Source organism: Lasiosphaeria miniovina, assembly GCF_030549165.1.
Source record: "Lasiosphaeria miniovina strain SMH2392-1A chromosome Unknown B0T26scaffold_3, whole genome shotgun sequence".
NCBI classification, from domain to species: domain Eukaryota; kingdom Fungi; phylum Ascomycota; class Sordariomycetes; order Sordariales; family Lasiosphaeriaceae; genus Lasiosphaeria; species Lasiosphaeria miniovina.
In genome coordinates, this window is record NW_026848222.1 from 387685 (window position 1) to 409565 (window position 21881).

The following is a 21881-nucleotide window of genomic DNA, read 5'->3' on the forward strand; positions in this document are numbered from 1 at the left end:
CCTAGGACAAGATCGGTGTGGTGGTTAGAAGCGGAAATCCGCGCTCGGCTTGGGTTTGCGAGAGAAGCCCGGCTGGCTTTGGCCATGGTCATTGATCGGCTTCCTCCATCGATGGGCATCTCCTGACAATCACAAGCACGCGCCTTTGACAACGCCAAGGGAGAGAGCCGGCGACGGTTGACATGAAGTTTACGTGATGGTCTTGCACCCTGCTCGCAGCGAAGAAAAGGGATTGCTTGGCCAACGCTTTCCGTCTCTCACAAGCAAGCTACGTAATGTGAAGTCTGGCGCGCTTTGAGGGTTTGAGTTTGGCGCCATCCCAGTTATTCCCGCCACCCACCCGCATGCTTGCAGTCCCGTGCATCACGATGCTTCAGTGTCGCAGCGGTTTCCGCCTCGTGGGCACGCTACATGCGTCTACAAGCCCGCCCCGGGCATTAATGTGAAAGCTAATATGATCTGAGCAGCCGTGCTTGCCCACCGGCAGCTTTAGGTAGCTACGAGATGATAAGGTTCCCCTCCGTCCGCCTGGCTCAAGCTAGGAGATAGCTATGGCGGTTTCAACCATCTCGTTTGCCCCCCGATGAGAGCCCCCCGAAATCCAAATCCAGGCCAAGCAAAGCGCCGTCGAGATGCCTTATTCAATGCCGCGCTTTTCAACTCACAGCAACACTGGGCCGCCTCATGTTTCTCTACCCCAGACCACAAGAGTCCAGAGGAACAAACTAAGGAAACGGCCGCCGTTCTGGTCCTCGGATAGAAGCACAGCTGCCTACGATCTCTGCCAACTCATGGGGAACAATGCCAGCTTTGAAAACATACCGCGGCCGGCGCGCCCGCCTCGCCCGTCCGCAACTGACATCCCGGACCTCCCCAGCCTGCCCATGTACGAAGGCTTCACCCCCAAACACCGCCCAGTCACGCTACTCGACGAGAAGACCCCCCGGGTGTTTGAACGGCGTCCATCCGCGGCCACGACAAGATGGTCATCGGCAGATGGACCGCGACCGCGGTGGGACGCCGGGGCTGGTGACGAGAGACCTGCTACGCACCACTCGCTAGCCGCGAGCGACACAACGGCCGTCGAGGTGCCCCGCTATGACCGGTCTTCCCGGCTGGCGGAATCGTATCGAAACGTGCTGCCGGACAGGGAATCAATGACAATCGAATACAGGGAAGCACGCGGATCAATCAAGAGGCAGCAGGATACTAGGCGACCCCGGAGCCAGCAGCGCGAGCCTCACGCCAGCAATCATCCGACACAACACAATCAGACTGTCGCGACCCCAGAACAAGAGAGATTCGACGTCAGGTCTGCGCCTGTAAGAACACGCTCGTCCGCGGTCCCTTCGACACCGACCTCGTCGATCACCGCGGTGGACTACGACCTCGGCCCCGTTGACGGGCTGGCGCTTGGTAAGAGCCGCGCCCCTGGTAGCCACTCACGGGAGGCGGAGAGCCAGAGAGACGCGCTGGCCAATAACAAAGAGCAGCGGACGAGCGAATACGTCGGGCTGCAGATCTGCTCGGAGCTGCTGACGGAGGAGCTGACGCGGACCTTCTTCCGGCAGCACCCCGGCGAGACGCAGTCGCGGGCCTCGAAGCTGCAGGTTCTCCTGCTGATTGAGGCGTACGAAGCCATGCTCCACTCGTGCCGCAGAGAGCTGCTGAAGCCGCCGCCGGTCCGGGGCGGCGAGCGCAGGAAGGGCCTGCGGGACGCCGTGAGGATCCTCGACCACTGGCTCGACTCGCTGTATGTCATCTACGATGATACGTTTAGTGATGAGGTCAACAGCGCGGCGGCCGAGGTCGAGGGCATGATATAGGTAGCTGGGATGTCAAGTGCGCCGCCAGAATGGACATGATGACAGGCGAAGAAACAAGGGCATGCATGGTTTGGTTCTTTGTCGCTTCCAAGCTTACAGTGGCAACAGTATGAATATGGTGACGGTGGATGTTTTAGGTGTTTTCCATTCCTCTGCACAGTCTAATTCATGAGAAAACGATACCCAATCCGATCGGTGCGATCCACGTGATTTTCGAATCCCAGGTGTTCAGCCGCATCAGACTCTCAGCTCACGTCCCATTCCCCGCCCACCAGGTCCCATAGCTATGCCAATCACTCCAGCAACAGTAACTGGCTACAGCTTGCTCTGTAGGCTACTGCCAATGTCTTCATAGCCGAGACGCGGCTGGGAAACTACATTCCGGAAATGGATTCTCTCGCGGTCGTCGCCGGCTGTCTCGGCGTGGTCTCAGCCATCGCCACCATAACCAAGGCCATCACAGAGCTGGTATCAGAGGTCAGGGACGCGAAAGACGAGCTGGGGCGAGTGCCGGATGAGCTCTTGTCTGTAAAAGCCTCGCTAGAAAACATTGCCGACATGGCCCAGAAGTCGGCCATCTCCGCGCCTCTCGAGTCGCACGTCATGACGACGGTCGTGGGCTGCCGGGCCACCGTCGGTGATATCGGCGCCATCGTTGAGAAGTGCCTCGCTAGACGCTGCGGCACTAGGTCTGTGGGCTGGATGCTGGTAAAGGGCGACGTTAATCGCCTCCCGGCGTCCCTCATATCCAGTAAGATGGACGTAGGCATTGCGCTCACTCTGATCAATAGGTCTGTTCCCACTCTTTTCCGGATAATGAATGAATGTCCTTGACCAACAGCTCGGCCGGCTAACTTGAGCTCTCTCCTCTCGGGTGCGCAGTGAGGCATCCCAAGGTGTTAAATCGGATACTGGACAGATGGCGCCTCAGGTTAACGAGATACTCCACCGAGTTCGAGTTCTCGACGGCCTCTCGGCCCAGGATGGCGTAACAAACCGCCAAATCCTAGAAGCTATACAGCAACCCGTGCACCAGCTGGAGATGTTGAATTCAAGCGCCGTACCGGCTCCTGTCGAGAATGACAACCCGTGGGCAGATATTGTGGCAGATGACCGCACGGCAGTCGCAAAGGGTGCAGTTGTGAGTAGCCAGCTAGGCTAGCAAGCCTCAGGACGGCTGAAATAGAGAGCTCACATTGGATTCGCCACATCTTAACCATAATTACATCCCGTCCATCCATAGCAGCTGTAGCCCTGGAACGCGACGCACATGGCGGAACGAGTAGGATGGTGGAAAGATATATCTCAGCGTATTTGTAGCGTGGGTAATTGAAAAGGTAGGTAATACCTACGTCTTTGTGAGGGAGGTTCATCGACACCAACACCATTCACAGGGGACTCCACATGCTTCCGGCGGCCCTAGAGGGCTCTTTCTGCATTTCAAGGGCACTCAGAACCTGAATTCGAAACTGTCTGAGAAACGGACTCTGATCTTGTATGTACAGATGTACCCTTGACGTTCTCCCCACGACAACCGAAAACAATCGTAAGTGTTCTGTATGGCGATGTGCCGTGAGATTCTGTCACTATTACCACTTACGAACTGTATTTTATGATCAGATCTTGAGGAGACAATGCATGTCGGCTATTCTTTGCAGCAACTTGACTTGTCAGCCGCCGAGTCCAGATTTATCAACGGCGAGAGTTGGTATCGGATATCCCTGCAAATCCGACTTTTCCAAATCGAAGAATCCGGTACTCTTGGTGTCGATATGTTGTGCGAGGGGAAGGTGCTGGGCAATTTTAATATTGACTTTGCTTGAATGACACTGCGTAATTATACACAATCTAGGCCCAAAATGAATCATGTCACAAGTTCGTTTCGTTTCAGTGATATGATTTACCTCACCAGTAAAATGTTGCGAATTGTCGGCCAGCTAGGCAAGACGCTGGCCGCAGCTCGGTATCATTGATAGCTCTGTGAGCTACTGTAAAGCCACGCTTCCAATACCGATGCATCTCCCCTCTCCAACCCCAAGAACACGGCGTACCGTATTTGACTAGTTAGATACCGTTGGGATATTAGGTCTACCAGGCTCTCGCAGAGCCACATATAAAGTCTAATAGATGGTGTAATATTACCTCGAACTGGATTGGCGCTCGGCAGTTTTCCTCCCGAGACAACCTTCCAACACGTTTGTCGTCCAAAGGAACGATGCTGCCGGCCGTTAGGAATCCGCTAGAAGCTCTCATCTTTAGGGCACAAGCAGACTGCTGGATAGGTGGAAAACCTATACCAGTGGATCGATTAGCGCCTCCGAATGTTCATTAGTTATTACCGGAATAAGCTCAACGTATGGCGGAGACTATGAAGCTTATATTAAGACCGCCCGGGATAGTATTGCCAGGGCTCAGGAAAATCAGACAACAGAAGCCCAATATGCACCGACGAGTTCTGGACTTCGACGTGGGCGATCGGGTCTATATAATAAAGCATGCCTGGTCGATAGACAAGGCCTGGCACCAAACTCGATTTCTCACTCACATAGCAATACTTCAAGATTCTCGAGAGATTAGCACAAACAAGAACGATTACGATTATAGGCTAGAAGTGCCGGATAGTTGGCGAGGCACCGATGTGTTCCATGCGGACCGTTTACGGCTATACCTAAACAACCCTATTCCTAGCCAAGAAGACCCTAACCCGGAAGGCGACACAGTCGACCAAGAGCGGGAATGGGAAATCGCGAAGGTGCAGTCCTCGAGATCTTACTACGGCAAGCTCTAGTACCAGGTTCAATGGAAAGGATGGGCCGCGGATGCCACATGGTGGTATGCAGAGAACATCAAGAACGAACCAGACCTGCTCAAAGCCTACCAACACGACGAGCACCCCAACAAGGCGGGGCCCCCGCGCGATTGAACGAATGTCTGCGAGCCGCAGAAGAGGACAGGTTCGATGAACCTCACCAAGACGACAACAGACCTGTGGTGCAAGGCAGGCCGCTGCCCAGGGTAACGCGACGACGATGATCGCCTATTTAAGCGGTTGTGCACGATCAATTGGCAACAACCAAGGTTAGAACTGTCACGGCGCGCAACGGCCGTAGCACACTATAACCCACTACAGGTTGCAAGTCGTCGACTTGCAATTCTGGCATCCTTTTGGGGGTTCTAGCGCAGTGGTAGTGGGTGCTGTGAGCTGGCGCCGTCACAAGAACAATCGAGTGGTCAACCAAGCCCGAGAGTGTGCCTCCTCCAGCGACCATATTGCAGCCTTGCCTCATGCGGTTGACTGTGCCGTGATACCCAGCTAAATTTTTCCTCACGATTCAGGCTATCGCCAATTCTACTAAACCTACTAGAAATAACTAAATTATCGTTGATTAAACTACTATAATAACAGTACGATTTTATCGCTATGTAATTAGGTATATCGGTTTATATTTAATCTGTAAGGTTAACTAGTAATGTTCGCGGCTGCTGGGCGGCCCCAGTCAAGGCCGCGGCAGCGCCTACACGTATTCTATGATGACGAGTATGCTGGCTGTGAAAGTCCCGAGGGAGTTTGACGTCTTCAATGCCATTTTAAATTTTGTAAGCCAACGAAATGCAGTCCCTGCATTAGGCCCCAAAGTGAACGTAGGGAACCCAGTGAGCTGGTTCCATCTCATCGTCCTCGTCACACCCAAACACATCTCTCGGCAACCGGACCCCACTCTCGCCCTCGCCCTCGCCCTCGCCCTCGCCCTGACCTCTGCCACCACCGCCCGCAGCGGTTCCTCTACCATTTACCGTCAGTGCGTGTTTCTCTGGCTCTGCAATCGGCAGCTTATTCTCGTCTGTGGCCTTGCTGGGCGATGGCAGCGCGCTGGCGCCGCCAAGCCAACGATGCCGAAGCTCTCTACTCGCTCTGTGGAGCCCGACACACAGACACATCCGTCATGCCCCCGTCTCGTATCCCTTGGTGCATGATCCTCGCCAAGTCGACGCAGATCCAGTCGTTGACCTCCCACAGGGTGCCTATCACATTCCGGAACCCAGCCAGCTAGCACGCGCTGATCAGGTTCAGGTTTTGGTCGAGGTGTTTTTCGTCGTCGATTTTTCCGGCCCCGCACGCCGAAAGGTAGGCGAGGAACGGGGGCCGCTCGCGCAGGTTGATCGCCAGCAGATCAGCTACCTCGAGGGGATTGTCCTTCCAGTCCTCTAGGCGCAAGTGGCACCGCAGGGGGTTGTTGGGGTCTGTGTAGTCATGACCGGCGAAATGGAAGATGTCGCAATCTCGCAGATGGGAGAGGACCTCTTCCGTGCATCGTCGTTCTAGCTCGATAGGCTGTATTGACGTAGACTCGCAAAAATGTCTGCGCAGCATGGCCACCTCTTTCGTTGCAAAGGGGAGTTTTGTGCTGCCTGGGGTGTGCTCAACGGCGACAAGCAGCGCCTTGGCAACCGTAGACTTCTCATGGCGAAGTTTCATGCCCTGCCTGATGGCTCCGATGGACGGGCTATACGAGGACATCACCTTGTCGATTACTGCTTCGTTGGAGCGCTTATCGTGTCGTCCTGCCGCGTGGAGCGGGAATCTGCTCGGGGCGCCGACGGGAACCCACCGCACACGTGGCCAGTCATCATCGCCATCCGAGGGCGGCGGTTGCGTGAGCCCAAGCGCTTCTAGGACCGGGCCTGCGACAATATCCCAAAGCCATTCGAGAACTTGAGGACTTCCAAGATTGCCTTGCTTCGTCTTTTCTTCGATCTCCTCTGTGGAAAGCCTGGGTAAGGGTAAGACCTGTATCGGGTAGTCCCCTCTCTGAATAAGAAACGCGTCGCAGCGATAGCTTACGTTGATCATGACGACGGGCCCTCCTCTTGTGATATTGTCCATGTCGGCATCATCTGGTACACTACGAAAAATCGACAGGCGTTCGGAAATGAATTCATCAAGCCCGCTGCTTGCTGCAATATGCCGAGCCAGTCTGCGCAGAGCGGGCCGGTCTTCTTCTCTGTCGCGGCTCAGGGGTAGCTGGGGAGCGTGGCTTCCCGCCTGAGGTGCCTCTAGTTGATTACGGAGGTCGAGGAACTTTTTTCCAACCTCGGGCTCATATCTCAAAAACAGTGGCACCCGGGGAAGACGAGTTGAAGGCTTCGCTATATGACGTACTCGCCGCCTCGAGATCCGAGTCCCGCCCTGTTACCTTGTGTATTGCAGCATAACAGTCTCCGAGAGATCTGAATGCTGAAAGGTGGTCTGGATGCTCTGGCGGCATCGCGGTTGTTGTGGCTTCCCGGGAAAACCGAGCCGCCATCTCCAAATACGCCCCTTTGCCCGTTTTCCCATGGCCGGCCAGGTAGCATCGTGCGAGATCAGTTAGCCGAAGCGCCCTCTCTGGCAAGTCCTGTGGTGTATTATCTAGGGCTTTCTGCAAGGCTCGGACCGCTCTCTTAAAATCCGACTCCATTCCCATCATCTTATATTTGTCGAGATATACCCACCGTAGGCAGCCGAATATCTCGACCAAAAAGGGTCCATGATTTGGCAATGTCTCGTAAGCTTCCTGATAGAACTCCAGGGTAGCATCGAGGTCAATCGCTTTCTTTGTGACGTTGTACTTGGTGTAGCAGACAGCTCCCAGTTCTTTTAGAAGGCTAGCCCGGGATAGGGCGTGCCACGGTCGGATATCCGCAGCTTCCTGGAGTAGCTGCAAGGCCGCCTCAAGATCGTCCATTTTACGGAAAATCTCGTAATTCTTTTTTTTAGTCAATCCCAAATTCCGAAGCCGGGCGCCCCGGGAGGAATGCGTCTTAGGTGTGATATCCACCGACTCCTTGTAGAGCTGGAGTGACATCTTGAGGTCTGCCAGGTCCCCCGCAAGCTCAAACCTGTCGTCATACAAAGCGCCAAGACGGTGGAGTGCCGAGACCCAGGTTGGCTTGTCCGGAGCCGCGGTATTGATGACCTCCTAGAATGATTTGATTGCTTTGTTGAGAAAATGTCCATCCCGTGTCAACGGGATGTCGTGGCCTTCTCCGCACTTAATCTCGGAATAGAGGGCTTGATAGCATTCCCCTAGACTCAAAAGCCGAGCTGGCCTCGTCAGATGTTCACGTGGTGTGTTGTTGGCTGATGTCTCGCAGAGGGAGAGAGCGACCGAGATATCTCCCGCTAGCCCTGTTCTTTCGAAACGCGTCAAATATGCAGTCTCAAGGTTGTGTAGCCTGGTAGGACAGTCTGGGGAATCCTGCAGTGCAACATGGATAACGCCTTGACTTGTCGTCTGGGGAGGTGTCAGCTTTCTCTTCGTCCCAAGGTGCACGGTCTAGTATCCGGCATTGGTATCGCAAAGTCGGGAGGTCCAGTTCGCACTCCCCAGCATATCCCAAGTCCGTTCAGCGTCATGCCTAAATCTTATAGCTTGTTCGAGGTCCGCTTTAGTCCCTTCCCTTAGATACTTATCGTCAAAACATAATACCAAATTGCCGAGCAGCCATAACCTGTTATAATGGTCTTCCGGGCAGTCTCCCATTGACAGCTTCCTTGAGATCGCCTGGTTTCCTTGTCTCATGGAATCGAATACTAAGCACAAGTGAAAGACAACACAGATACCACGGCAGGTCTAGATGATTGCTTTGTGCCATCTCAAGAGCCTCCCGTCCGAGTTGGAGCGCTCTCTCGACGTCAGCCATCGACTTTGTCGCGCTGAACCGGTTGCTCAGCACCAATACGAGGTTGCTTAGATACCGTGGCTTCTGCTGATGGTCTTCTGCCACTGCCTCCACAGCGATAAGGCAACGTTGGACAAAATCAGCGTCGATGCCATGGCCACTTCCACCAAGGAAGCACTGCATTTTTCCAAGCCCAAAGTAACATTGAAATTTTGCCGAGAGCGGGTGGTTGGCTGTCTCAGGGGTAGCTGTAGCTGCCAGTGCCAACTTGATGGTCTCCTCTAGGTCGGATGTTGCCCCTGTCCTCACATGCTGCTCACATAGCAAGGACGCGAGAGTGATCCAAGACTGAGAAGCACGGGCGGGCTCTCGGGGTGCCAAGTCCACGGCTTCTCTTCCCAGTCGTGTAGCTTCCTCGAGGTCTGCCAAGGTTGCCATTCTCGTATATTGTTCGTATAGCGCGGTTGCAAGCCTGTCCAGAACAATCTCTCGGTTCCGATATCCGCCTGCCGCTGCATCGACAGCCTGGCGCCCAAGGCGAATGGATTCCTCTAGATCTGCTGCGGACGACGTGTTGCGACCGCTCGCCTGGACATTCGAACGGCTTCCTCCAGGTTTGCCATCGATTGGGCCCTGAGTGTCGCTTGATCTAGATGGCCAGCAGTTGTGTCGACCACCTTATCTCTAGCTAGAGTATTTTATTCAATGTCTGCCCTCGCGCGTATCCCTCTATACCGAGCGTAGAAGAGAATTCCCAGTCCGTTCCAATACATAGCTTGTTCTATACCGTCAAGGGTGTCGCTGAGAATGCCTGTTTCCAATCGAATCGCTTCATCGAGTTTGGCGAGTTCCCCGGTGATTTGATACCGGTGAAAGAGTAGGCCTCCCAAGTCACTCAAATCCTTCGGCTGGCGGAGGTCCTTTTGAGTTAAATTGATGGATTGCCTTTGGAATTGAATGGCATCGTCGAGGTCCGCCATTGACTCCGTCTCGTAATAATGCCGATCAGCGAGGAGCATTCCAAGATGACCCAATTGTTGTGCTCGATCTGCATAGTCTTCTGGCGTTGTGTCGACCCTCAGCCTGGCTGCCTGAATGGCCTTGTCGAGGTCGTCCATCGTGCTGACGGCGTAACAAGGGTGCACGCGCAAATAAACGGGGGAGGGTTTAAGCAGAGACTAGTTTAGGAAGATCTTGGCGAGCTCGAATCAGCTCGGTTTGTGCGGCGGCGGTGTCTGTCAGGCAGGAGATGGTAATAACGACGCGTCTTGACCGGCTTGAAGGGCGAAGATGACGGGTGAAGTGTGAATTCCCGAGGGGCAGCTGACTTGTGTGTCCGGCCGGGAAGGAAATAAGGCTCAGCAGCTTCGCCCCCTTTTTTTAGGCAGAGGCGAAGTACTCTCTTGCCAGGCGCTTTCACGCACGCAGGATTGTGGCCCAGTCGGTGTCTTTCGTCAGCGTCTCCGCCATACTTCTGCCCACTATAAGTCGTCGATAAACACATCTAGGTTTTGGTGACAGCCGTTCGATATACAAGAGAGAGTAAACTCGTACGGCCAACATTTGCCCGTATATTACAGCCAAAACGCTGCGGAGGCCTGGGCGGTTAAGCTTCATCTTGCTTACAGGACATAGTGAGCTGGGCTGCGGTAGTTTGGAGCCTACTCGTAGCCTAAGCCGACCGCCTAGTCTAGGTGCTGCAGGGTTCAATGTGCTAGCCGTAGGCACGCCCGAGCCACCTAATTACCCCTCCAAGGATAATTATTCGCCCACACATTTTGTAGGGAGCTTAACTCCTCTTGCAAGCTCCGTAGCCAATACAACAACATTGACAACGTCACCCGCGACAGAGCTTTTTTCACCTATGATAGAGAAAAGAAATAAGCGACTTAAAGAGTTGCAGCCCTACACGATTTGAACATACTGTAACTCTAGCGGCTCATTTCCCGCCAGCCCGGTCTAGCTCTGGCCCTAGATTCCACTGGTACCAGAAACAAACACAATGAGAACTGTAGCGTACCTAGACCCATGTTACGTTAGCCGAACCAGTAACTTCGGGCTACCTGTAATTGAAGACAGAAGAAAGTTTGGCGCTCACGTTGCCCCAGCGAGAACCAGGTTCATCGTTCTCGACCTTGTCAGCGCAAAAAGGATGAGAAGGTAAGAAATCGTGCATGCCATGACGACGACTAGGCGAATCGAAATCGTATCGATGAGGTTGCAAATGACGACGAGCATCAGCAAGAGAAGCGTTATGAGGAACAACAACTGTATCCAGGGGCCGGAATAGACGATGACATTTGGATCAGTCGAGACCTTGTGGGAACGACTCTACGTAATTACTCAGTTAGTCAAACAGCCACTAGTCTAGACTTGGCATTAGCTGCAGATAGTCATTGGTCTCACTGCTGACTTTTCGGAATCCCGGGTAGTATCGGATGAGTTTGTCCTCTACCCAAGTCAGAAGCTGCAGCAGCGCTTAGTCATCTGCCGGCGCCAAGCAAGTGAGCTCCTCCCGGCCACATGAGAGATAGGCGGTTTCCGCTCTGGCGATACAGCCCATCATCTATCTAGTGTTGTAGGCTTTCCACGTCTCTTCCACGAGCAGGGGCTAAGCGCAGCATCCGATATGTTCTTTCGGTAAATTGGTCTAATGATATCATATTAATAACATCTAACACATATTGCCGGTGCCGCCTCTTTTTTCTTTCTTGAGTTTGGGAGGGGGGGGGCGCATTCATCGTAATCTTGGAGACAGAATTCGATCTCGGCGAGGATGGATGCTCGGTCTTGGCTGCCATCACTACGGGCTTTTCCGAGAAATAGGGGGCAAGGTTCGTCTCGGTCGACCCGCTCAAGCCTTTGCTCGAGCGCAGAGAGCTTGCCCTGCTTCGACAGAAGGAGTCGAGCTCGAAGCTTCTTGAATCGCCGGCACAAGAAGGGGTCATGGGCCGAAATGAGGGCTGTGAAGCGCGGGTATCCGAGTCTGTACTCCTCGACTAATTAGGGGTTGTGAATATTATCAATCTGCTTGTGACTATTCAGGGGGAGATGTCTGATGTACTTTTCATTGTCTGTGTTCCATCTCCAGGGACGGCTTCCGATGGTGTCCAGAGCGGAAGACACGACCTGAGAGGCTTCATGGTGTAGGCGGCCGTTAACCCGACGCGGAGGCAGCTAGGAACTAGCAATGAAACACACTGCTCTGGGTTGGCTGACGGCAAAGTACCTATTGATAAGGTTGAACGTGGGAGAGACGTGCCGCGCGCGAGCGGAGTGCGGAGTGCGCAACTTGCTCCTCTTTTTCAACAAGGCTGTCGGGAGGACATGATGCACTAGCGTCACAGCGGGGTGGCGGAGTAATGCTGTGCAGATGGGCAAATGTGCGGCATTAGGCAGCAGTGAGACTGGATATAAAATGGCAAGTCCGGCACTCGTGGTCAGATGGCAGCCCAGCAACTAAAACCCCTCCTTCACCCTTCGAAACCCACAGGCGCAAGAAGCACATACTCTTCTAGGCCCTATACCATGTCTTCTACCCATAAGTACGCAGTACTGGTGTTTCGTGTTTCCCAGCTGGCAATTCGCTAATACGTCAACATCAGTGGCCAAACCCCAAAACCATATGTGGTCTTGTTTTAGACTGTTGTTTCTCTGAGAGTGCCTACCAGTGCGACGATCCCAACCTCCGCTTTCTCCCTTGCTCCGCTCCGCTCCACCAGATGGAGTTCGGCAACAACGACACAGAAGAGGTGGAAGCGATCGCTTCTGGAGATCGCGACGCTTCCATGCGGCTCAACTGGCTGATCAACCCAACCGGGTATTCTATACTCGCTGCATGCGGTCCTCACGAGGAAGGCTTTGAGAGCGAGTTTGAGGGAGAGACTCGCGGCGCAGTGTCTCATCTTCTCCTGAAGGCGTTGCAAGAGCGTGGCGGCCTTGGGAAGAGACTCCAGGACATCTACGCCTACCTTCAAGCCAAGTTTAAAGACTATAGCCGTGTCTTACAGCAGAACCCCGTGCTTTATGGAAACAAACGCCAGGGCTTCTTCGGATATGCAAGCTCGGACACTACCACAGTAGCCGTCCCGATCGTGAGGGGACCAGACAGTAGCCTCCAACTACAAGCCGGCCAGGCACATGGCATTTCTTGCGGCGACCGATTCACGCTCTATCCGGTAAGCGAAACAGAAAGCAACAACAACTCCGGCACGCGGGACGACAGACTTCTCGGCAGGGTCATCGGAGTCAGCGCTCTCACGTCACAGCTTGAACAAGTGGACACGGCGGCACCTAACACCAGTCACGCCGAGACAAGGTGGCTCGCGAGGCCACTGACCCGCTGCTCTCTTCAGAGATTTCCTATCCAGCTCTCGCCTGATATCCTCCCTCGGGAATCGTGGCTGACGGCCATGAAAGAGCGGTCTCTTGGTATTCACGGCGACTCGGACAGCGGCAGCACAGCATCATTCCGCGTCGAGTTGAATAGCAATAAGGAATACGAAATCCAAGACGAGTCCGGCCAAAAACTCGCCAATCTGCCCCTTATGCTACAAGGCGAGACAGAGGCCGGCTACTTCTGCGACGTCATAGAACACCTGGCTAGGTTCGCACTGGTTAAGCAGCTTACCAGGCCTAGCATGGAGGAGCCTGAAGAACGGGCGGCAGAGCCATTCGCCACGTCTTTCAGCATCCAGATCGTCACCCGGTCCGGGACTGTTGTCGATGCAGGGTGCCCTGTGCAGGTGCACCACAGCGAGAAACAATGGACCTTTGAGCTGCGGGTCGAGAACAAAGGGGACAAGGCCCTGTACCTATATGTGTACGACATGGAGCCTCTTTGGCAAGTAAATGGCATTGGCTTTGGGACGTATCAAGTCGTTCCCCCGAGGGACGATGATCGAAGGTTCTCGGGAACCGTCAAGAAGAAGCTGAAGACAATGATCCCCGCTGAAATGCTGGCTGAAGGGCACCGCCAGTGCGAGGACATAATCAAGGTGTTTGTCACATCCCAGCCAACGTCATTTGATACATTGGAGCTGCCAATTATTGGTGGAGTCGCCCCAGAAAAAAAGACATCGTCGAGGATTAGTTAGGTTGGCGATGATTCTCTGGCCCAGTGGGCTGCGCTGAGTTTCCCCACTTACACATCCTTCAAGTAGTCTCGGATACTGAGAGGTGGACTAATTCGCTCGAAGGGAGACAATAATTTCCAGGGTTCTAAGAGACCCTTGTTCGCTACCATTTAGAAATTCCCCTTTGTTGAGCATGGTGATCAGGGGTTCAGGGGCTAGGCAACAAGGGGGTTGTTTACACCCTTACCTAATATAATCTAGTGTACTTTTTTCCTTTTCCTCTTGGCCTACCCACCTCGTATAAGGTGGGTAGCCCGCCCTCCCCTAGGTCAGAGGGCGGCATCGCTCTTTTCCCCCGCCCCTCTTCTTTTCAGGAAGAGGAGGACGTCTTTTACTATGAATTGAGATCCCCAGACTAGTGCACGTAGTAGTGCCTTTTCCTTCGCTTTTTTGACCTCCCCTGGCTATGGAACTCTGTGCCTTTAGTCTTTGAAGCTCGTCTACGGCTCGCCTTGGTGTTGCTTTCGTGGTTGTTGTGTTGTGGTGCCTTTTCACCGCTTCAATGGTCATAGAGCATACAATCAGCGCTGTGCATCCAGCAATCCAGCACGACGTCCAGCGCAGGCGACAGGGCCATCAGCACTGGCCCAATCTTCGGAGCTGATGGTAGCCAGTCAATCTTTGCGGTCAGCGTTTGATGGCCAGTGCGCTCGAAGCACGCCCACGCCAGTTCCCCACCGACCAGTACTTGCACGTGTGATTTCCCACCATCGCCGCTCCACCAACCGCAAGCTTTTAAGAGCTTGCGTACACTGCAGCTTTCTTTGCATCCTTTGATGCTAGCAACAATCAGTCTCTATGACGCATCTAAGAAGCAACCAAGAACTCGATGAGCCGAAGCTGGGCCGGGGGTGAATAACCATTTTCGGAACGTCCTTTTAGTCTGAGACTACCTAGGTAGAACGGTGCCGCACCTGTTCTCGCACCCCCTCGTCGCCCTGGCCAATGGGGTAATATGCCGAATCGAATAAAATGGGGACGGCTCGCATATTTGTGCTGCCGTCTTGCGAGTAATGAGTAGTTTTGGAGTCGCCCTCATCGTGGAATGGATCACGACGCAGCGAGTCGCCCATTCAAGTTGAAACAAGCTTTGCATACGCGACAGGGCATGTTGCATTGTTCTCGTCTGTTTATTACCTGGTTGGGGAGTAAAGTCATGTTCCCCGCACGTCTTGCGTCCATGGTCGTGTTTGTTGATGAGAATCGTCTGCGCCCCTGAGTCTGGGGGCGTGTGGGGACTGGCTTGAGGATGCTGATGACCGACGATCCCGGAAATGCAATTTGACCCAAGCTTGCAAGCCTGGACGATATATGGCTTGGCGAATAGTCTTTCTTCCCCAAGGTAATTAGGCAGACTAGCCGAGTTCAAGGCCTGCACATGTCGGTATGTGTTGGAATGTTACATCCGGTTCAATGTGACCTTTCCGGGTGGTGTTACAGCTCTAAGAAGTGTTGTCAAGCTTTTCCCCAAATGAGCCAGTGTCGCACTCCCTGTATTAACAACAACAGGCCCCTTTCGCGGATGCCAGGAGATAGGTCTAGACCATCCATGACCCGTGGCCCGGAATCCCAGAGACAAAGTCGCAATATGAGGACCGAGCAGGTGGGAACACATGAATCGGGTTTCAGGCAATATTCGGGTAGTGGGAGGGCAACCTAGCTTCCCGACGTTGGTGACGACTCTATCTAAAAATATGCACGCCGTCATTGGTTCCGGCCCAATGACGGGAATTTAGCCAAAAGTGTCGCGATGACGCAAGTAAACGCAATTTGCGCTTCTCATCTGAACCCAGCTTGGCCAGCCCGACGAGCCATCAAAAAAGCGGGCCGCTATACCAGAGCGGGCTGCTGCCGAGACTCGAGAACACCTAAGAGGGAGAGTCCGGACAGCCCACGCTTGAGTGGTGAGAAGCGGGCTGGCTGCTGGAAGACGCGTCGAAGATTCCATGTTATTAATTCCTTCGGCTCTTCATGACGCTGCCGTGCGGCGGCCTTGGCGACCCCCCCACTTGGACGCCCTCGACGGCCCAGCCGCCAATGTCTAGCCCATTCTTGTCGTGGATCTGCGAGCGGCTCGCTTGGCGTATCGGATCTTGGCGTGTCTTGACTTGCAGCTTGCAACGACACTGATAACGGAACGCCGAGCAGAGGGCAGCCCGTTCGCGGATGTGGGTAGAACGGCGGGCTCGGGGGTTGTGCGGCTTACTATGGCTTGGCTGCCCTCTTAGGAAATGTTTTTCAGACGGCCTGAGGCGAGAGGCAGAGGCTCTCGACCAAAATTGCCTCGCCTGCCTCGGTTATTACCACGGGCATGTTTTCTTTCACCAGGAGGTTGCGTGCACTGACTGATAGACGTCACTCGCCCGCCAAAATAAATGCGAGGGAGGGTCGCCTACATCTCGGGTGAGGAGGCGAGCCTCTTTTGCCATGGACGGGAGACTCCGAGTCTCCTTACGGCTCGCACACCTCTGGCACACCCCCCCAGCGCTGGTTGGATGCGCCTGCCGCCCTCCACATCCCGCTTACCGGGGAAACCCATGTTCTGGAAGGGGACAGCAGGTCGATTGTTCCTTCCAAGAGCACCAAATCTCGCATTCATTATTAACCAGTCAGCCTTCCGAAGACACTGCCAAGCTCCGCTCGTCTGTATGCTCCTTCTCTGCTTGCACCCTTGTGCGACCCTGCCGATTTTGCCGCCGCCAGTGCTCTGTCTGGGCATTTTCGTCCCCCTTTTTTCTCTTTTGGGTGTCCTTGGGAAGGCCCAACCAACGAGTAATACATGGTCGCCAAGCCTGAGGAGATGGGATCAATGCCCTCCCCAAAACGCGTGCTGCTGCTCACAAACTCCGAACATGGCCAAGCTAATGTCTTCCTCGCCACCAGCTACGCTCTCCTTACGCTGCAGGACGAGGACGTCGAGGTTAACTTTGCTTCGTTCGCGCCAATACAGAAGTTTGTCGCCGCCACTTCACAGCATGCGACACAAGACCACCCCCGGGCGAGGCCCGTTATCTTCCATCCCATCGACGGCGTTGACATGGTCTCCGCTTGGTCGCGGCCAGAGATAAAAGCTGAGCAGGAACGCCTGAAGACCCCAGGCTGGCTTAGACTTGTCGACGCCGTGCGGAGGACGATGCTATTGCTCAGGGTCACGCTTCCATGGACCGGCCCCGAATTTGTCCGGGTCTTGTGGTCCGTTGTTGAGATCGTGCACCATGTGCAGCCCGATATGATTGCTGTCGACCCAGCATTCTCGCCTGCCCTGACCGCGCTCCGTTATATCGGAGCCAAGTTCGTCATTCTTTCGCCCAACACCATCAAGGACTTTGCGATGCCTTTGCAGCCCAACGGAGAGGCCTTGTGGAAGTACCCCTGGTATGTCTGAACATTTTAGATCTAGTCCTTGTCCTTGGACTCTCCGATCACATTATGCTAAGACGGGGCTCTCCATCCACCAGCGTCGGCAAGCCCTACGAGTTTCCTGTCCCGTGGCAACACATGTACATGAACATATTCCTGGTTCTTTTGACAATAATATGTGGCATATTCGACCCAAACAGGCGAGAAATTCAACGCTATGTCACGGAACACGTTGACGGCGCGAAGCTCACGACACTCAACGACCTGAGTCTCAATCCGAACCTAAACATCAAGTTCCTCGTCGCCAACCGACCCGAGGTTGAGTTCCCGCTTCGCGTCATACCCGATCACATCATACCCTGCGGGCCCATGATCCGCCCCGCCAAACCCGTGGCGACAGCCGACCCGGCCCTCGCGAAATGGCTGGCAAGGGGACCGACGCTGTACATCAACCTAGGCACACACATGCGATTCAGGGAGGAGTTCGCGACTGAGATGGCGACGGCCATCCGAATCATCATTGACCATGCCCGGTCAGTACTGTGGCGTGATCAGAAGCTGGCCGACTTGCAAGTGCTATGGAAACTATCGCGATACGGCGACTACAAAGTTTTGACGCCGGGATCTGCGGTGCACAAAATCCTAGGGCGAGACATCGAAAAGGATAATGTACGCATTGTGGACTGGATCGAGGCAGAGCCGACTGCCGTGTTGGAGACTGGGTCAGTAATATGTGTTGTCCATCACGGAGGAGCCAACTCGTTCTTAGAGACGCTGTGGTGAGTTATTTCTTTGTCCCCTCTAAACCCCGTTGTTTCACAAGGTTGCAAGTTGGTCGTTGGAGAGGCTTTGCTGACTCTCTCAAAAGTGCCGGCATACCGCAAGTTGTTCTTCCGGTCTGGATGGATACATATGATTTTGCTCGGAGGGCCGAGATCCTGGGAATCGGACGCTGGGGTAACCGTACAGCAAACAAGATGTGCAAGGGGGGCGAGTTGGGCTCAATCTTGATTGATGTGATGCTCGGCGGCAGATCATCATACTACACAAAGAAGGCAAAAGAGTTGGCAGACATATGCAACAGATCCGGTGGAGGTCGGGTGTTTGCTGCGAGACGGATTCTGGCAGAGATCGAAGACACTGACGTTGGCCGCCAGTCTGACACAGTTGGGGAGAAAAAGTCGCTCGTCAATGGAAATGGGCACTGCTGAATTGCAACGTGCCCAAATGCTTTTTGGGTACATGGACATCACCTTCTCATTCCCGGAAGCCGTACTTAACATTATAGGAGATTGGATACAAGGATTACGCTGTCACGTTGTGAGGTAACTAGGTAGGTACCAAGTCCAGCATTTAGTAAGTGATACGTTGTAAGGAAAGAATACAGTGTCTCACAACATCGTGTCCTCACACTCCAACAGCTTGGTAAATCCCGCATCAGAAATGCCGCAGTCACAATGGTGTTGCAGTGTCACATGGAATCTTGGCTCAGCCTCCAAATACTCCCGTCGTCCTCCCCCGTTGGAGCAGAAAACATGGCAGGCATGCGGAGCACATCGACAAATCGGAAGCTAGCCGCATTTCTCTTGGCTGCTGCACTCGGTGGGACGAGTACCACTAATGGACACGACCTTATCTCTCCGCGGGCCATGCCATGACGGACGCCTCGGGCATAATTCATTCAAGAAGCCACGCCGTGTAATTACGCATGCACGCATGGCTTGAACAACCTCAGCAGAGTAACGGCGCCAACAACCACTACGTCTTAAAATGCGCCACAGCATGATGACGATCGTTTGAGGCCTCAACATTGTGGCCATGGTAATCCATGTAGTGTGGCAGTGGTTGGGATTTGCTCTTAGCAGCTGTATTCTGAATGTTTGTGCTCGACCATAGTAATACTCCGACATGGATAGGTCTTCGGGCATTGTGCCCACCGACTGGAACCACGAAATGTCCTTGCATGGCCGATCTAGCTACTTCTATGAGGGTACCTAAGTAGTAATTTACGTTTCCTTGTTTTCTTTCGTTTACTCTAGGAGCGACTTCTTAGATGCAGCAGTCATTTGTAATTCGAGGGTTAGTAGGGCGACTTGAGGGATGAGCTGGGGAATCAGCTTCTGGCCGACATTGAGCCAGCTGCCGTAAAAAGCGAACTGTAACGGCAGAGAGTACCCGTAATGCATAGTAATTTTAAGATTTTCTTCATAGCTGCATAAAAATCTCCGTCAACGCTCGGTTGGAGGAGGTATTGTGTGCCAAGCCTTGCACCAAACGACTCCAAATTCCATTTTGCTGACTTGCTTGCCGCAAGTGTGGGTATCTAATGACTGCTCACCAGCACCACCAACTCCCGGGATGTGATCCGGACTAACCTCCAACCAAATGGCGTCCAGATGTAACATCAACGAGCGAGAGTCCTTTTAAGGGTTTGTAACCGGCTACCCCCATTGAGGAAAAACAAAGACAAATGCTAACTCCGTCCCTTCCGAATTTCATGTAGACATGTACAGCTCCAGCGACGAGAACCTCCGAGCTTCAGATCAGATACCTAAACTGAGTCTTGAGCCTCATGGCCTCATTGCTTGACCGACCTTCGGCGCGTGCTGTCTGGGCGCCGACGTCCTGGTGCGTGGTCCAGGCCACGCCTTCGCCATTGTCGAGCTTCTTGTTTAGGCTCACAAGCATCATCCGGATGATCCAGCAGCCAAAAATAGTGACGCCGAACATGGCCGTCACAATTCCGTAGCTCTTGCGGAACCCGTCTTCCTTCAGGTCCCAGACATACGATCCCGCGATGTTGCCGAGTTGACTAAACGCGTTAATCATCGCGAGCGCAACAGCACGCTTTGCGGGCGGGCGGGGAAACGAGGAGCTGATCCACGAGTAAAAGACGATGAATCTGTGAAAAGTGAGTTAGTAACCGAAGGCCAGAAAGATGGATGCTACTAGAAGAGCTTACCCAGCATAGGAGCTGGCCTGCAGGAAGAGCGCCACGTATCGGGCGGCGACATTAGATGTCGCCATGCTAATCACAAAGCCGACAAGACCGACGCAGATCGGCCCAACAATGTGCCAGAACTGTGATCGATGTTAGTTCCCGGGCACAAGTGCATCTGATTGAGACGGGATGAAATCACGAACCTTCTCCTCGTGGCGATCAGAGTGCCATGCGTTCGCGAGCGAGAATAAGCAGGCAAATACCCAAGGTGGGGCGCTCATGAGCAGCGTAGGGACATAGTCAAAGTTGAGCGTCGCTGTCAACGTAGGCTGCGAGATTGTCAGCGGCATTCACAGACAACATAGATAACCGGTAAGACTTACGAAGAAGGCATTGAAGGACAGTCCAACGACATAGGCCGTAAAGGTAAGCATCATGACGTAGACCTTGACATCCTTGACAACCATCATGAGGCCGCCAAAGACGCCCTGCTCGGCAGAATCGGTATCCGCCTCGCCGACATCCTCCGTCATGCGGATCTGAGCCACCATCAGCTCCTCCTCGGTGAAGCCGCGCGTGTTGGTGGGCAGGTCGGGGAGGATGAAGACTGCAGAGAGGGCGACGGCCATGGTGATGGCGCCCTCGATCCAGAACAGCCAGCGCCAGGCGGGGTGGCCGAGGACGCCCTGCATGTTGGACAGGACGCCAGCGCCGATCAAGGCCGAAAAGGCATTGGAGATGAGGTTTCCGCAGAAGAGGATGGCGTTGCGCGTGGTTAGCTCCTTGCGGGTGTACCACTTTGACAGGATCAGCAGGGCACCCGGGAGGAAGGCCGCCTCGACGAAGCCCAGGAAGAAGCGCGTGACCACCATGCTCTTGAAGTCGTTAACGATGCCCGTCAGTGTCGAGATCAGGCCCCACAAGGTCATGACGATGGAGATGTACAGCGACGGCCGGGCGATGCGGTTGATGAAGATGTTGGACGGCACCTGCATCAGGATGTAGCCGACGTAGAGAATGCTGAGACACGTGGCATACTGCGTGTTGTCTAGCTGCAGGTCGGCCTGCAGACCCTTCAGCCGGGCGGCGGCCATGTTGTTGCGGTCTAGGTAGTTCATGATGTAGATGAGCACGAACAGGCTGCAGCGCGTGTCGAGCTTGCGCTTGAGCGACTTCTCGACGACTCTGCGGCGCTCGGGGTCCATGACGCCGGCGTTCAAGTTCTGGCCGTTGTAGGTGTAGTATTTCTCGTCCGTCAGTCCGCCCTCATGCGCGTCCACGCGAGGCTTGTCTAGGCCAGCCATGGCGGCATGGTCTTGACCTTTCGAATCCATTTCGCTGGTGTCCGCTTCTCAGTGTCCAAGTTGTGGCCCAAGGTAAGTGTGAAGATTGTGGGGACACGGCTCTCTCCTCTCTGGGAAGGAATAATGCAAGGAGGGGCAGTTGATCCTGGACTCTGGCTAGAGTGGGTTAAGCAAGGGCCGCCGTGGAGAGAGAGGAGAGAGGGAGCGGGAAGGTAATGAAGAACTAGGGATGGCTGAGTCATTGTCTTCAGCCTAGACTGGCGATGAAAAGCAGGTTATATAACCCGCTTCAGGTCCAGGTCCATCGAGCTATGACACCAGTCACCCCTTCCTCCACTTCTAACCACCCTGATTTTGGCTGCGGGCGCCCCGCATTCTCCAGGTCGAAATCGTCCCTCCAGGAGACCTTTTAGGACGGCGGGACCCATAACCGGCAGGTAGATGACTTGCGCCTACCCACTGGTCAATTGGCCACGTCTACCCCGTATTAGTCGTGTGGTGCATGCTATCTCAGGCACTCCGTAGCAGTGATGTAATCGCTGCACCTGGGACCCCGAAATGGGAAGGGGCTTCTTCGGGGCCTTGGCATTGGGGCCCCGCACGCCCGCAGTTTTCTGAACGGCGGGACGAAAACTTCTTTGCTTGCAAGTTA

At 54.2% G+C, this 21881-nt stretch overlaps 7 protein-coding genes across 7 annotated transcripts; 3 read left to right on the top strand and 4 right to left on the bottom strand.

Annotated features, from left to right (window-relative positions):
• Positions 1 to 632: 632 nt before the first annotated feature.
• B0T26DRAFT_673479 (uncharacterized protein) lies at positions 633 to 1826 on the top strand (the record flags this gene model as incomplete). Its single annotated transcript, XM_060439598.1, has 1 exon — positions 633 to 1826. The coding sequence occupies one exon, from the start codon at positions 633 to 635 to the stop codon at positions 1824 to 1826; it is 1194 nt and encodes a 397-aa protein (XP_060297611.1).
• Positions 1827 to 5730: 3904 nt separating this feature from the next.
• B0T26DRAFT_700054 (CHAT domain-containing protein) lies at positions 5731 to 6711 on the bottom strand (the record flags this gene model as incomplete). The annotated part of the gene is made up of 3 exons (XM_060441507.1): positions 5731 to 5803; positions 5882 to 6636; positions 6670 to 6711. The coding sequence occupies 3 exons, from the start codon at positions 6709 to 6711 to the stop codon at positions 5731 to 5733; spliced, it is 870 nt and encodes a 289-aa protein (XP_060297612.1).
• Positions 6712 to 9057: 2346 nt separating this feature from the next.
• Positions 9058 to 9883, bottom strand: B0T26DRAFT_191114 (uncharacterized protein). Its single transcript, XM_060433682.1, has one exon. The coding sequence runs from the start codon at positions 9605 to 9607 to the stop codon at positions 9188 to 9190; it is 420 nt and encodes a 139-aa protein (XP_060297613.1). The 5' UTR covers positions 9608 to 9883; the 3' UTR covers positions 9058 to 9187.
• Positions 9884 to 10583: 700 nt separating this feature from the next.
• B0T26DRAFT_739166 (uncharacterized protein) lies at positions 10584 to 11632 on the bottom strand (the record flags this gene model as incomplete). Its single annotated transcript, XM_060443672.1, has 4 exons — positions 10584 to 10820; positions 10903 to 10967; positions 11246 to 11488; positions 11554 to 11632. The coding sequence occupies 4 exons, from the start codon at positions 11630 to 11632 to the stop codon at positions 10584 to 10586; spliced, it is 624 nt and encodes a 207-aa protein (XP_060297614.1).
• A 316-nt stretch (positions 11633 to 11948) lies between these two features.
• B0T26DRAFT_191129 (uncharacterized protein) lies at positions 11949 to 13737 on the top strand. Its single transcript, XM_060433683.1, has 2 exons — positions 11949 to 12034; positions 12095 to 13737. The coding sequence occupies exon 2, from the start codon at positions 12212 to 12214 to the stop codon at positions 13583 to 13585; it is 1374 nt and encodes a 457-aa protein (XP_060297615.1). The 5' UTR covers positions 11949 to 12034; positions 12095 to 12211; the 3' UTR covers positions 13586 to 13737.
• Positions 13738 to 16424: 2687 nt separating this feature from the next.
• On the top strand, positions 16425 to 18195 carry B0T26DRAFT_644178 (glycosyltransferase family 1 protein; the record flags this gene model as incomplete). Its single annotated transcript, XM_060437606.1, has 4 exons — positions 16425 to 17003; positions 17303 to 17531; positions 17595 to 17763; positions 17853 to 18195. The coding sequence occupies 4 exons, from the start codon at positions 16425 to 16427 to the stop codon at positions 18193 to 18195; spliced, it is 1320 nt and encodes a 439-aa protein (XP_060297616.1).
• Positions 18196 to 19522: 1327 nt separating this feature from the next.
• B0T26DRAFT_642286 (major facilitator superfamily domain-containing protein) lies at positions 19523 to 21130 on the bottom strand (the record flags this gene model as incomplete). The annotated part of the gene is made up of 4 exons (XM_060437426.1): positions 19523 to 19886; positions 19947 to 20065; positions 20129 to 20254; positions 20309 to 21130. 4 exons carry the CDS (start codon positions 21128 to 21130, stop codon positions 19523 to 19525), a joined length of 1431 nt encoding a protein of 476 aa, XP_060297617.1.
• Positions 21131 to 21881: the final 751 nt, after the last annotated feature.